General features: G+C 38.3%; 1 protein-coding gene across 1 annotated transcript in view; it reads left to right on the top strand.

The window, feature by feature from the left end:
* The window catches only part of LOC124606493, a 48,263-nt gene extending 31,859 nt beyond the window's left edge, over positions 1-16,404 (top strand). Inside the window, exons 2-3 of the mRNA XM_047138475.1 lie at positions 10,451-10,525; positions 16,336-16,404. Of these exons, the coding sequence (XP_046994431.1) occupies positions 10,451-10,525; positions 16,336-16,404 (144 nt within the window). The remainder of the gene's footprint in view (positions 1-10,450; positions 10,526-16,335) is intronic.
* The last annotated feature ends 620 nt before the right edge of the window (positions 16,405-17,024 follow it).

Genomic DNA, 17,024 nt, shown 5'->3' with positions numbered 1-17,024 from the left:
CAGGGTAATCAGAAACAGTCTGAAAAGCTTGTATGGCTGTTGAAGGGTAGGTTGTGCTGAGAAATAGCTGACGAACCAAAAATTTGATGCGTTGCGGCATTTCCGAGTTAATTAGCACTGGAGTTAGCTAATCAGGCCGTTGCGAACGCAATTTCAAGTGTCCCACCAGAGACGTTGTCGCAAAGTAAGATCATCATTTCGTTCTTCTAAAATCGGGCAAGGCAGCGATACGAAATTTGGACATGGGGCGGTAGTAAGCATTAAATCCGAGCCAGAGACTGAGTAGTCTTGTTTGCTGCCATCTACGCTAAGAGAACAACGGACACTACTTGTATTTGGCTCGCAACGGACTTATTGACTATCATCAATGCTAAGTATCTCGCAAACGGCGCAATGGCCTTACAAGCTACTCAGACTGTTCCTGAGCGCCCTGTATAAGAATCTCAATGATTAGATTCACTTATGGCATTGCTAACCTCAGTGAAAGTGGGTAAGAATCGCAGGACCTGTTGAATGGAATCAGCAATCGAATCAGTATAGAATATAGATGGAGTAACATGGACTAGCGGAAAAGACAAATAACTTTTTTTTCATGTGACTGTCAACACCATCGATACACTTGAAGAAATGCGTGATATACACTGCTTCTTACAATATAGTTATTCACAACCGGCTTCGAGCATTGATCATCTCCACAGTGGAAAAATATCTATTGTAAGAACTTCACATGTCATACACGCTCTTTAACTACAAAAGTGCACGCCACAGCTGACGTACAAACGTCGGAAAAGATACTTAACGCCGCAATACCGACTTAAGCAAGAAGAAAACATTGAAAACGTGGAAACATGTAACAGCCTCCTGTTTATGCCTGAGCTACGGTGCTGTGCACTTACTACTGTTACATGTTTCCATATTATGGCAGTAAGTATCTTTTTCTGACATTTGCAAGTCAGCTATGGCGTATACTTTTCTGGTTAAAGAGTATGTATGACATGTGAATTGTCACAATAGATCCACTGTGAAGATGATCAGTTATCGAAACCGGGTGTGAATAAATATATTGTAAGACAGCACAGTGTGTATTATGCATTTCTCCAAGTACAAGAAACGAGATTAGGAATAAACATAGCACGAAAATTTAGGACCACGCAGCAGAAGAAAGTTGAGGATTTATTAAACATTGATCGGTTGGGCTATAGGAAAGACAAAGGTATGAGAGAACCAGATCCGACGTTGCGTTTGATAATGGAAGCAAGACCGAACAAAATTAAGGCACGTTCACAGGATTTGTCAGCCAACAAAGAGAGTTTGATAATGCAAAACTGTGAAAATTTTTTAAAATTCTCAGAAATACGTGTGTAAGCTATAGAGTAATATGCAGTATGTACAAGGACCACGAGAGAACAATAAGAATGGAAGAGCAAGAACAAAGTTCTCGGATTAAATAGGGTGTAAGACAGGAATGAAATCTTTCATTCCTATTCTTCAATTAATACATCCAAGAAGCGATGACGGAAACTAAAGAAAGTTTCAGCACCGGTATCAAAAATCAGGATGAAAGAATATCAATGACAGATTCACTGGCGACGTTGCTATTCTCAATAAAAGTACGGAAGGTTTACAGAACCTGTTGAATTGAATATATTGTCTGATGAGCGCGGAATGTGGATGGAAAGTAAAACAAAGAAAGACGAAAATGATAAAAAGTAGCTGAAGTGAGATTAGGGATGAATTTAAGATTAAAATTATAAACCACGAAGTGAAGGAGTCCTACTAACTTCTGAGCAAAATAAGACATGATGGATGAAGCAAGGTGGACACGAAAAGCACGGGTAAAGGGATCACTCCTGGCCAAAACAAGTCTACTAGTATCAAAGATCGGCTTTAATTTGAGGAATAAATTCCTAAAAATACATGTTTAGACCACACCAGTGTACGGACGTGACACTTGGGCTACGGATAAACCGGAAAAGAAATATTATCTAGCAAGGGAACCTCCCCATCGCACCCCCCTCAGATTTAGTTATAACTTGGCACAGTGGATAGGCCTTGATAAACCGAACACAGATCAATTGAGAAAACAGGAAGAAGTTGTGTGGAACTGTGAAAAAATAAGCAAAATATACAAACTGAGTAGTCCATGGGCCACATATGCAACATTACGGAGATCGTAGGTTCAGGAGCGCCGTGGTCTCGTGGTAGCGTGAGCAGCTGCAGATGAAGAGGTCAGAGATCCCTGGTTCAAGTCTTCCCACAAGTGAAAATTTTAGTTTCTTTATTTTTGCGTAGTTATTATCTGTCCGTTCGTTCATTGACGTCTCTGTTCACTGTAATAAGTTTAGTGTCTGTGTTTTGCGACCGCATCGCAAATCCGTGCGATTAGTAGACGAAAGGACGTGCTTCTCCAATGGGAACGGAAAACATTTGATCGCAAGGTCATAGGTCAACCGATTCCTCCACAGGAAAACACATCTGATATATTCTATACGACACTGGTGACGGCATGTGCGTCACATGACAGGAATATGTTGTCGACCGACCTAACTTGTACACTTGGCGAATGGGTAAAAAGACTTTTCTACCTTGCCCGATTTAGGTTTTCTTGTGGATGTGATAATTACTCCCAAAAAAGTGATGAAAACATAAGAGTTTGTCACATAAACTGGAAATAAAAAATTAAAATCCTCACTCGATTGAAGACTTGAACCAAGGACCTTTCGTTCCGCAGCTGCTCACGTTACCACGAGACCACAGAGCACCTGCTGTCCGAGCGTCCTTGATGTTACCTATCTTTCCATGAACTACTCAGTTTGTATATTTTCCTTATTTTTTCTGTTCCACACAACTTCTTCCTGTTTTCTCAATTGATCTGTGTTCAGTTTTTCAAGGCCTATCCACTGTGCCAACTTATAACTAAATCTGAGGGGGGGGGGGGGCGATGGGGAGGTTCCCTTGTAAGCATTGGAATGAGGTGTTAAAGAAGGATATTGAAAATTAAGTGAAGTGGTAAGATGAAAATGAGGTGGTGGTCTGTAGAATCGCCGTCGAAAGCGTTGTGTGGAAAACGCAGGATACAAGAACGGACAGGATGACAGTACATCACAGGCAATACCTTCTGTAGGGCTGTCAAGCTGTAATGGGTAAAAACTGCAGGGGAAGTCAGAGATTGGAATTCATCTCTGATACGGCCCAGTCACATTAATGTCGTCACAGCCTATGTTCGACGTCATCTCGGATACGGCCCTGTCACATTAATGTGACCACAGCCTATGTTCGACGCCAACGTGCAGTAACCACCGATAGACGGCGAGCTGCAGCACTAGCAGTGGAGGGTACATTAAGCGCGTTTGGCGTGGCGCGGAAAGCAGTGCAGTCGTTGTCGTAACGCGGAAACAGAGCGATTTATCTGACGTCCAAAAGGACATGAGCACTGGATTTTGGGTCAAAGGGGAAGCATTTCCGAGATGGCTAAGTTTGTAAACTGTTTGCGTGCCGCAAAATGGGGCTATCCAACAGCTGCCGAAGCAAGTCTGGTACACCACGACCACAATGAGAAGGGTGAACAACAGCTGCGGAGATGTGTACGAGTGAACAGAGGTGCAAGTGCTGAGCAACGGACCGCCCACATGAACGAAAGGGTTACCAACTACGTCTCCTCGACGACCATTCGGCGAACGTTGCTGTGTATGGGTCTCTGCAGTCTGGTCCCTGCATCCACACTGACTGCTGTTCATCGGGATTTCTATCTTTATTCCAAAGCTCTGCAACGCACAATATTAATATCTTATCCACTTTCTGAACTCGTCATGTAAGTCTTACGGAAGTTGACTCAGTTTTTCAGGTAGACAAACGGGAAGTTGCGATACACAAAACAGAAACGTTGTTGCCATGATCCTTATGTTAGCTGACAGTGCGTAGTGTTGCATGATGAACTACTGTCCGTGTAGTGCGTGCGGTGATGGGCATTAAGCAATGAAAGAACATCATTAAATAACTTATCTGCATAAATGTGTAATAATATGTTTTGACAATACGAGTAAACCGAATGAAACTGCGCCGCTTAATGAGAGTGACCTTGTATTCAATGCTCCAGTCTCCATCCACCCATCACGATTTACATTTTCCATTGTTTCTCTAAATGTCTGGATGGTTCCCGCTATAAGAACTCAAACGACTACATATCCCATATCTGTAAACCTAGACCTTATGATGTAAATGCTGTACATATATATGATTTACGTTTTATTTATTCTGAAATTGTAACACCACGTCATGTCCAGTATCCTTGTAAAAGTGATCTTCCGATGCATAAATCTACACTGCTATTACTATGGCTACGATGACTATTACTACTATGACTAATATGAATTTTCCGGAGATGGAGCTCGCTTACGATAGCCAAATAACTTTTCATATTTCGTTTTATTCGGTCTCGAGATCTCGCTTTGTTGTTGTTATTTTTCGGGAACATTTTCTCTGTTGCAGTTCTTGTTGGTGGCTTTCTTGTCTTGAAAGCGACGTAAAGAAGTGTCCTCGGAATCACTAGGAGAGAGAGCAATACAATCAAATGAACCAAGGACTCTAGTAGTGTGGAATACGTAGATATGAACAGTCATTGTAACTCTAAAACTCAACTGTTGGTCCATGTTTGCATAAAACAATATGCAAAACACATTTGTTTAATTTCTTGCCCAAATATTTCAGCGAAAATATGGCCATGATCATTGGATTTCTTTACTCTAATACATAAAAAATTGGCAGCGTACAAAACATTACAAAAATGTTATTATGTGTGTATGTCTGGTTCCAGATACTGTATTATGTGCATATTTTTATATGAATAGTTTTATAGCACATTTTTACTTCTGAGCCACTGCATGGTTTACATGTCTGTAGCCATTTTTACGACATATTTTCTACTTTTGTTGCTTTTTTTCGATATACAGCAGTTCCATACTTACTCTACATGACAGTTATGTCAAACATTATCAAAAATTGTCACTGTCTAAAATTTTACAACAGTAATATACTTGATAAACAGTGTACTATGTTAAAGGACATACTTCAGATCCTGTTATACTAACTGACAAGCATGTCATTGCTATGGAAGTGCATAATGTAAGTAGAATTAAATTATTGCAATATATGTACAATTATCATTTTATTGTCTGTTCCTCTGTATCAGGTAGCATTGATGATCGGTTATAAATCCGAAAACTATGTTTGACAAATAAAACATTTCTAGTGCAGCTCTTGGTGTATAGAAGATGTCTTTTGTTAAATGTCTGAAAACTGTGGAGCACCAAGCATTCAAGATTTTTAACACATCAGACTTCAACTTAGATCTAAGGAGAGAAATAGTGGCAGAGGAAATGGAACAAATAATCAGAAAGAACAAATAATTCATATATACAAATACACAGACATCTGATGATTAAACCATAAATAGTATACAAAAAAACTGAACCAATATAATGATCTCATCACTGAGGCAAATAAAAGTTACTTGTTGGTCTTAATAATACTGAGATAACAGAAAAATTCTTGGAAGAAAATAAAATAACCAATCTAACCAATGACCCGACACAAAAATGTCAAAGGAACCTGAGGAGACTCTTAAAAACCATCACACATACTCTCACACGAAAAAACAGACAAAAAAGAATGGTACAAAATAATCCTAAGGCTCCAATTTTAAAAAGCCCTACAAAGATCTACATACATAATATTTCAGTCAGATCAGTTGTTGACTTTAGAAAAGCCCTACCTTATTGACTATGGAGAGAGACGCACAGAAAACATGCACATAAACAACAGAAGCCTCAAAAACACAGGAGACATAATAGTGGAACACAAGAACATCCACATCCCCCTAACATTAACACTGGTATCTTTAGACGTTACATTCATTTACTCACATGTACCCTCAGAAGAAACTATGAACACCATAGAACAACAGCTGAAAGTCAAGAAACTCCCAGATATACAAGTAAATGAAAGATTATCCATCATAAACCTAATCACAGAACAAAATTATTTCACTTTCAACAACCATTTCTATTTGCAACAAAAGGGGCTACTGATGCGGTCCTCCATCAGTGGCATATTAGCCAACTTTTTACTGGTTACATAGAAAACAGTATCTAATAACACTGTGAAACAGGAAGGGTATAAAATAATATACTAATAGTGATATACGGATAACATAATCAGTCTCACAGATGAAACAAAGTAGAAGAGGTACACAGTAACATCAGCACAGCGAAATACACTTTGCAATGGGAATTGTAGGAAACAAGAAACTAAATTTCCTGAACCTTACAATAGTAAGAATCAACAACCATCATTAATTTTCCATCTACAGAAAAAAAACGCTATTATCCATAGCTCATCCAACCACTTGGCAGTTCGTACGTATGCCAGATTCACACACATGCTCCACAGAATAGACAGAACACCTCTTAAACCTGTAAACTACACTCACAAACTAAATATAATCAAACAAGCTTTGCTGAAAATAAATACAAAACAGACACCATAAGCAAGCTCAATAACGCCGAAAACTAACATTAGAAGACAACTGTTACGTAAGAAAGGCTATAGTGGAAGGCTAAAAAGTAATTCGAGCTTTCAAACATTCTCGCGATACGCGATACATCTCGTGACATATGTGAACAGTCAGGTAGCGTAATGTTTTCAGTTAGTTCCAAGACGTTCCGTTATGTGTTTCTAGAACAACTACAAGACGAACAACGAACGTGAGTACAGGACAGATTATACTACAATCTAATGCCCACTAAAACTGTGTCCACAACATTACCGCAGTTTCCAACAGCATAACACAGACGTACGTAAGTTTACATTTTCGTATTTGTTAATAATAGTTTTTTTGTAGATCCAATATTTTCGAGAAAAGATCCTGCTGATGTTGTGATCCACAGTCTGAAGACTCATGTGATGCAGCTGTCCATAGTTGTACGACTACTTCATCCCTGCATAACTACTACAGCATGCATGCATTGGAACCTGCTTACTGTAGTCGAACATTGCATTCCATAGCTTCTGTATGGCTGGACTCAGTACCTCTTCACTGCTTATCCTATCCAACCACCTTAGCTTCATCATCCTTCTGTAATACAGCAATTGACAAACTTGTTGTCTGTATTTACCACTTAACGCTACATCTCCGACAAGTACTTTCAGAAAAGACTGGTGAAGACATGAGTTTATATTCAATGGTAACATATTTTTCTTTATTAAATAACCTCCTTTCCTGGTCTGTATGTCATGTACTATCTACTCTTGTCATTTTAGTTATTTTACTGTGCAGTAGCAAAATTTTGTTCCTATCTTTAGTGTCTCATTTCCTATATTTTTTCCTTCAGCATCACCTGATTTAATTGGACTACACCCATCACCATTTTTCAATTTTATTAAGACTCACCTTAAACCTCTTTCCAAATACTATCCGTTCCATTCATTTAATGAAGTTCTTTGCCATCCCTGCCACAATTAAAAAGTCTTTGCCATATTTGAAGTTTTTACTTCTGATACCTCAGTTATAATATCCATTCCAAATGTATCCTTTACTTCCTGCAGAGTGTACAGACTGAAAGCATGTGGGACAACTACAACACCGACCTACTCACTTCTCAGTGACTGCCTCTCTTACATGCCTCTCGACACTCAGAGGTCGTAGAGTCAGTAGCGCTTTGTTGGCTCCTGCATTTCCCCAGTTCGGCTTCTGTCTTCTGCAGTTAATAAGTGTTAGCATTTTGTGACCATGACTTACTAATCTGATTCTTCAGTGAATTAACTCGTTTCAACAATTGTCTTCTTTGGCTCTGAGATAATTACTGTTTTTTTGAAAGCTGAGGTTATTTGTCCTGTCTCATACATCCTGCATACAGGGTGGTCCATTGATCGTGACCGGGCCAAATATCTCACGAAATAAGCGTCAAACGAAAAAAGTACAAAGACGAAACTTGTCTAGCTTGAAGGGGGAAACCAGATGACGCTATGGTTGGCCCGCTAGATGGCGCTGCCGTAGGTCAAACGGATATCAACTGCGTTTTTTTAAAATAGGAGCCCCCATTTTTTATTACATATTCGTGTAGTACGTAAAGAAATACGAATGTACCACTTTTTTCGCTTTGTGACAGATAGCGCTGTAATAGACACAAACAAACGGCTCACAATTTTAGACGAACAGTTGGTAACAGGTAGGTTTTTTAAATTAAAATACAGAACGTAGGTACGTTTGAACATTTTATTTCGGTTGTTTCAATGTGATACATGTACCTTTGTGAACTTATCATTTCTGAGAACGCATGCTGTTACAGCGTGATTGCCTGTAAATACCACATTAATGCAATAAATGCTCAAAATGATGTCCGTCAACCTCAATGCATTTGGCAGTACGTGTAACGACATTCGTCTCAACAGCGAGTAGTTCTCCTTCCGTAATGTTCGCACATGCATTGACAATGCGCTGACGCATGTTGTCAGGCGTTGTCGGTGGATCACGATAGCAAATATCCTTCAACTTTCCACACAGAAAGAAATCCTGGGACGTCAGATTCGGTGAACGTGCGGGCCATGGTATGGTGCTTCGACGATCAATCCACCTGTCATGAAATATGCTATTCAATAGCGCTTCAACTGCACGCGAGCTATGTGCCGGACATCCACCATGTTGGAAGTACATCGCCATTCTGTCATGCAGTGAAACATCTTGTAGTAACATCGGTAGAACATTACGTAGGGAATCAGCATACATTGCACCATTTAGACTGCCATAGATAAAATGAGGGCCAGTTATCCTTCCTCCCACAATGCCGCACCATACATTAACCCGCCAAGGTCTCTGATATTCCACTTGTCGCAGCCATCGTGCATTTTCCGTTGCCCAATAGTGCATATTATGCCGGTTTAGGTTACCGCTGCTGGTGAATGACGCTTCGTCGCTAAATAGAACGCGTGCAAAAAATCTGTCATCGTCCCGAAAATTCTCTTGTGCCCAGTGCCAGAACTGTACACGACGTTCAAAGTCGTCGCCATGCAATTCCTGGTGCATAGAGATATGGTACGGGCGCAATCGATGTTGATGTAGCATTCTCAACACCGATGTTTTTGAGATTCCCGGTTCTCGCGCCGTTTAGCCGCGACAGCAGCTAAAACACCTATTTGGGCATCATCATTTGTTGCAGGTCGTGGCTGACGTTTCACATGTAGCTGAACACTTCCTGTTTCCTTAAATAACGTAACTATCCGGCGAACGGTCCAGACACTTGGATGATGTCGTCCAGGATACCGAGCAGCATACATGGCACACCCCCGTTGGTAAACGGTACATTTTAACACGGGTAATGTATCACGAACCAAATACCGTCTGCACTGGCGGAATGTTACGTGATACGACGTACTTATACGTTTGTGACTATTACAGCACCATCTGTCACAAAGCGAAAAACAGTGGTCCAACTAAAACATTCATATTTCTTTACGTTCTACACGAATATCTAATAAAAATGGGGGTCCGACTTTTAAAAAACGCAGTTGATATCCGTTTGATGCTTATTTCGTGAGATATTTGGCCCGGTCACTATCAATGGACCACCATGTATACTGGGTGGGACAGTTTTGTGATGGGTGGTCCTCTCAAGGATTTTTATGATTCTTAGGTAGTTTCATCTACTCCAGGTGCTTTTATAAGATTAAGGTCTTTCAGTTCTGTGTAAGACTCTTCTCGCAGTATCGTATCCCCAGGGTCATCTTCATCGTCTTCCTGTTCGCTTTCCTTAATGATTTCCTCGCGTTTCTTCCCTTTATGCAATCCTACCATATATACCTTTCACTTTTGAACCTTCCATTCTTTGCTTCTTATACGGGATGTTGACGTTCATACGCCTGCTTTTCCTTTCTCCACAAGTTTCTTTATTTTCATGTACGTTTGCCTAGGTGTTTCTCAATGCATGTTCTCCTGCTAATTTCACTTCCTCTTGTTTTCTTACTATCCAATCCAAGTCCACCAGCACAACTAATTTTTCATTTCCCTCAACACTCTGATAATTCCTTTTGTTTCATAGTATATTTTTTCAGTCTTTGATTATGTTCCAAGCCACTAGGCGTATGCATTTGTGCTCTTGTGGAGGGTCTTGGTTTTGTATCTAGCCTGGCTATGACGATGTAATTACTATGCTGTTCATAGCAATTTATCCTACATTTCTGATTACTTCTCAAAATAACGCAAAATAATTTGGTCTCACTTCACAGTGCTTTTCAAAACAAATGCTCTATAAATATCGCATAAATATGTATTTAAGAATTTTAAACTCCTTTACCTGACAGTGACCTTTATTCTAATAAATTGTCTGCGTTCTCACTCTGATATGTGTACATCTGCAATACACTTCTAACACTGGTAAAAAGTCGTTTCTTATTGCAGATGGTGAAGACAAAAGTAATAACGGTTGCAAACGCTGAAGCTTTACGCAACCAAACTGCAAGAGAACTGATGAAGGTGAGTGCACTGTTTGGTCTCTGTGCAATGGAACACAATTTATAGCTTCTTAAATTCTTTAAACTACTATTGTAGCTTTCTCAATAAACTGTTACGGGGAAAAACATTTTACAATTTCTAGTTGTTGGTAAGATTGGTACCTAAACATTTTATGAATTTAAGTAACAGGACTGTGCGTAAAGCCAATATTTACATTTTATTCACTCCAATACTGAGACGTGGGTCGAGGGCGTGCTGAAGAATAATGCCTCAGAATTTCCTATGTGAAAAGCCGTAAAGCTTTTTAAATAAAACAAATGTTATTAACGTTCTACATCTTTATTTTCCAAATCTACATAGTTGCAGCCATCTGCCACTAGAGGGCTCCGAATTGTAGCGTGTAACATTGCGGTATGTAACTTAACCATGTCGGTACGTGGGAAACAGCGTGCTGTAATCGAGTTTCGAATTCGTAGAGGTCGTCCACACATGACGCACACAGCCCCACTTTAGCAGGACAAAGCTGCACCAGATACGAGCGATGCGACATGTGCAATATTCTGACGCCTTAGGTTCACTGTTTATCGACCATTTTCCATATACTGCCGATTTGGTCCATCCGATTTTCATCTGTTCCCAGAACTTAAAGAACACCTTCGAGGAATTTACTCTGAGAGTGATGAAGCGGTGCAAGCCGAGGTCAGCTTGTGGCTTCCTCAACAAAGTCAAAATTCTACAGCGTCGGTATCAACAAACTGGTCTCTAGTTGGGAGACGTGTGTTCATCTCCAGAGTGATGTCTTGAGAAATAAATAGTCAACATGAAGAATAAAGACTTAAAATGTTAATACAGTTTGTTTTACTTAAAAAGCTAAGTTTTCACATAAAAAGTTCGGAGTTGTTACGTTTCATTATGTCTTCGTGTATTTTGAGAACTGAGCGTGGAAACGAATGTTGCAGTTCTACTTTGAAGTAGTTTTTTGTTTACGTACATATCCAAGTTCACTCACAGCAGCAACTCACGCTTTGACGACGGAAGCTAAGAACCGTTGAGAAGGATGGGGTACTGGTCACTGGGTGCGCAGCCACTGTATAACTCACCAACATTAGTCGGTACTCAGGTAGCTGCAGGCAGTTCATGTGTCTACCACTTTCCCACTGGTGTTAGTGGTGTCCCTGTACTATGTAACGCATCCATTCATGGGCTCTTCATTAGTTGAAATCATAGTGGCTGATGATTTCCACTAACGCTTCGAATACCATTTTAAAACAACTATTAATTGAAGATGCCTCAACGTTGTCCATTTTTTCCAGTAACGTTGAGCATACATACTTCGATGTAGAAGATATGACTCCTCACATCGTTGAGAGACCGTTTGCGTGGCACAAAAGTGCGTAATTTCTTTTACCTTCAACTGTGTCTCTTCGACGTGACAAGTTTCATCAGAAACGGTCAATACAGCGGCAGAGGCCACGCTGCTTCAATGGAAACTACCCAATTGCTTTGAGCAGTGGAAGGAAGGAATGGAGTCACGTGTGAACAAAAGGATCTTTCTGTGAAACTCTTCACCAGCAATCAAATACATTACTAAGTTCACGTAAGTGTGACACCTCATGTTTAACATTTTGTGATAGAGTATAAGAAGGCTCATCGGCAATCATTAAATTGTTCAATTTTGATGAAACTTGTCACAGCCTAAAAGACACAGTTCATACTCGAAAAACTGTAATGCATTAATACGCTACGAAAAACAGTTCCTCATTTCTGTGAGTGGTTTAATTTTTTTCATATACCGTATGGTCTTTTTGGCTAATGCATCCATGCCCCTACAGCTCACATAGAACGTTAACCGACACCGATCTTAGTTGAAAATTTGATCACTTTGCACCTAGATCTGCCCAATAATCCCTCACTACACCAGTTTACTTGAAAGAGATGATGTTAATCGTAGTTACAGTTTTAGTGTGTTTTACTCAATCTGGCAACGTGTGGTGTAGCTGCGGCTCTGTCGTTCAGAGTCGTCTCCTTAACGTAATTATCTGAGCACTGCTGGTGCCATTCAGTCCTGTGCTTCAGGACTGGCGATAGCACCTTTGCGGAAACATTTATCGTTCGGAAGTACAAGCAAGGAAAAAGAATTATAGTGTAATGGGAAACGTCATAAGCTGTGTGAAGTACAATTACGACAGGAATTACAGAATAGGACTGAACAGTATTGTATCAGACATTGTACTAAGTGAAGTACCAAAATGTATCCTGAAGGCCGTCTTTACGCTTAAACATGTTTCTGCACCTGTGAAACAAATTTCGCATGTTTGTTATAAAGCAAACTCGAACAAAATTAAAATAAAGACAATCAGGGGATACCGAGTAAATTGTATTGGGAATGAGACCGTAAAAGCTGTAGAAACGTTTTGCTAAGCCTGTGGTAAAACGACTTAGTTAACTGGCTAATGCTGAGAAACAAGGGTCGATCTTTAAATACTCAACTTCCAGCCAAGATCGCATTTGTAAAACCTTAATTTATGATGACAGGTTTTGGTCAAACATAATTACCATCATGTGACCTGTGAATAATGTACATAAAGTGTAAATCGTATTAAATTGTGCAAAATAGCATACAGTGTCATAAATATAATACACAGAATGAATTATTATTACACATATCTCGATAATGCAGTGCCCAATTCAAGCTGTAAGGCACTCCACATCTTAATTAGCTGGATAGTTGACATAAGTTGCTTTGACATGTTGAAGTTAAAACCAGTATTCACAATATGTTTCGCCAAGTGCAACTGCCCCATTTTACAAGTCACAGAGTAAATCCTAAATACAAGAGCACTCCTGAACTAACTCACAGCGGAAGTTACTAAAGAACATGTTGACATTTATTGCGCTGAAGGTCGCTTGCGTATTCATGTCATTATCAACTGTAAATATAAATATGTAATGATAATAAAAAGTAGTATCTGGTACACAAATATAATTTTTTTAGCTGATCTAAGTTAAAATATTTTCTACACACAGGAAAACATACGTAATCATGTAGATGTAAATAATAAGTCGAAAAAGACAGAATGTCGTTAGGACTGCGACCTAAGACCCTTTTGAAAATGCTATCAATGTTCACAGTCAGATAGAAGACAAAATGATCGCACAGTAATATTTATTGACAATTTGCTATCACAGCAGAAACCTAATAGAGGAAGAGAGCTCTTTATGTAGATGACAAAGAGGCAATCTTTCATTCAGTAAATTCGGCATCACTATCTTCGCTATATATATGTAGTGGTGAACGCATTGTAGGAGGTTATCTGTGCGAAAAACATGGTATGTAGCCGGAAGTCTACATACGGTTTTGGACCATTAACAATCGTTACAAAGGGAAAACATTAAAATCTCAAAACAAAGATGATAATACGGCAGCAGTAAGAAAGAAAATTCACCCATACATTAAAGGATTTTGATAAAATTGGAATATAATCATAAGTATGAGGTGTAATAACTCGATTTATTGCCTGTGGCTATAAAAATGGACAAAGTATACGATGTAGGTGTATAAAAGTCACACCAAAACGATTACTCCATGCATAGCCCAGATTAAGGCAGGTAAAACAAGGTGAGGTTCAGCCCTTAGATAATGTCAAACGCCCAGTATACAATGCAATCCAGGGCTCTTCGTCTGTGTGCTATCACTTGAAAATCGAAAGAGCCGCTAAGAAGGCTACAGCATAAAAGGCCACAGCATTGAATTATATTTTTTAAAAAATATTATCTGCGAATCCTAACGAAAAGAGCTAAAACCAAAGAAATTGCAATTGCATTATATTATGAAATATTTTAAAGATCTGACCAAAACCAGTCATTGTAAAGGTTTTACAGGTATGTTCTTTGATGATAAATTGTTTCTCCTCAAGTAAAAAACTGATTTTAGCATAAATAAACAATATATAAAATGGAGAACTGCAATAGCAAAAAAAGAAAGGTATGCTAACTTTTATTATAAATTTAATTATTGGTAAGTCTTTTCTGAATGTAGTTGTCTGGTGTTCAGTCTAAAATGAATGTGAATGTGAATATATGGTACAGACAAGAACAGTATACCTTTCGAAACGTTATGCAACACCAGAATGCCGAAGATTAGGTAGGTAGATCGAATACACAGTAAACAGCTGTTGAATCGAATCGGAGGCTAATAATTGCATGATTAACTGTTAGAGAAAGTATTTGAGAACTTTATTTTATCATGTATTCAACGCTAAGACTAATTATAGTTCTATAGTTGAAGCAAATTGTTATTGCACAAATCGACTAAAAGAAGAGTTAGCATACTAAAAAGTGTCCTGAGAATAGAAGAAATAGTTAAGCTACAGTAACCTGCTTCACATGGGTATAGGCTGTAGTAATTATGCACAGATGAAATTACTTGCACAGTATAGAGTAACATGGAGTGCCGTAATAAACCTATCTACAGAGAAATAAAACGCAACAACTACTCAAGAATTTATGTCTTATGTGAAATAGTTTCGGGAAATATAAATAAGTATCACTGAAATATAGTCATGTGATATGGACACTGTGCCATTTCTCTCTGGGATGTATGTTCATTACTTATTATTCGTGGGATGGTTTATAGTGTCCACATGAACCAGATTTTAGACTAGTTTAAAAGTGTTCTAAAGATAAACAAAGAATGAAATACACTATATTGTAGTAAGAGGAAGTCGAAAACAAGGCAAAACGATTATATTTACTATTACTATAACTATAACTAACAATTACAACCTTATAGAAAACTGTACAAAAGCATTAAGATACAACAGATACACTCAGGTAGTCAAATAAGGAATACAATATAAGCTAAAGAATTAGTTTTTTCTACAGCTTTAACAGTTTCACAGGCCTTGATTTGGTACTTTTCAAAAAAAGAAATCTGCTACACAGGATCCTTCACATAAATTATCATCGATTAAACTTTACCATCAGTAAGTGTACATCGATGACTCAGTGGCATATGTAATGATTAGATATTGAAAACATTGCCAATTTTTGGAGGTTTTTGATAACAGAGTAGTGATAAAGTGTCAGTATACAAACCAAACGTCATGAGTCGATACAGATCACCCCAAGAATTTTAATCTATCACATATTACTCCTTACACCTCCGACTACGTTCGTTAATTTGAAAAATACAGAACTACACCGTGATCCTGCATTAAATCGTAGGTCTCTCTCTGACTTACTGACTGTATTAGTCAGTTCAAAGGTAGGAGGAAGGCAATGACATACCACATCCAGTAAGACCTTGCCTAGAAAAACAATATCGTGTTCAAAACAACCTTCCACTTGATAGTAGCTTTACTTTAAGCTATCTCTGTAATCCTTTTTTTTTCTTTTTTTTTTTTTTTTTTTGAGGTCTAAAGGGCTTGCAATTTAACTACATACTTTTCTTGTTCATATTTTATCCATAAATTGAATACCTTATAATACTGATCCTCCCCAATAAATATATAGAGGTTGTCTTACGCCAAATAACAATGCAAGAGACATTCATATAACAATCACCAACACTTACACATGAGAGAATGTACAGTGAAGATTTACGAGTAGTACATAAATAAATATGAAGTTCTTACTTATCACATTGGACCTACTAAAACACTAAATAACAGCACAATATATTGGGGCGGGGGCGCAGTACATAAAACTTATGGCGGTACATTCTCGTCTACCAACAGAGTTCAAATTTGTAAACGATATAAATTAAAACATATTATAATACCGTATCATTGTTTAGTAACAGACTTTATGTCTTTGTTTTTTTGTAACAGGTGCTCCAGGAGAAGATAGGTGTTAACCAAATAAAAGGTTCATCTGACTGTGTAAATGGAACGTTGTGACTTCAGATAAAATTGATATAATATTTTGTCATACCATGCACTAATCTAGCAAACAAAAAAGACTAAATAAAAAGTGCAAAGGAGTTAGCTCATCCTTGCAAGTCAGAAAAAAATACAAAATGATAGTATTATAGATTGAGATTGTCAGCTGTTTTGTACATTTCTCAAATGTTGCTACTGATCAATAGCAAATTAATTTTTTTTAAAATTGTAATACAGCGTCAATAAAATACTTTTCTCACAACCGGAATTTCTTTACACTTTCACCCAGTTTATTGACAATGAATACATTTGTTAACTGCTAATGCACCACCTAGACACGCAGAATGATGGAAATATTCTTTTTAATACAGGGCCTAAACTATAAAAAATAACAATTTCACTTCACTCACATTTCCATGTCCAAATAGGGTTTTTTCATTGTTAAAAAAAATTATGAGTTTTTGGTGAAAATATCCATCGCCAAATCAGTGTTGGGGTTTTCTTATGATTCTCATATGTCAACAAGCTCATGATCAGGTCATACGTAGACAAACGTTGATTACCATTTGTCAATACGTACTTCTTTTTTTGCACTCTGAAGACACTAAGAACTGCATGTTCAACAAAAATACAATTAC

The sequence above is a fragment of the Schistocerca americana genome, chromosome 3 (genome assembly GCF_021461395.2).
Source record: "Schistocerca americana isolate TAMUIC-IGC-003095 chromosome 3, iqSchAmer2.1, whole genome shotgun sequence".
In the NCBI taxonomy this organism is placed as follows: domain Eukaryota; kingdom Metazoa; phylum Arthropoda; class Insecta; order Orthoptera; family Acrididae; genus Schistocerca; species Schistocerca americana.
This window is presented reverse-complemented; position numbering and strand designations above follow the sequence as displayed.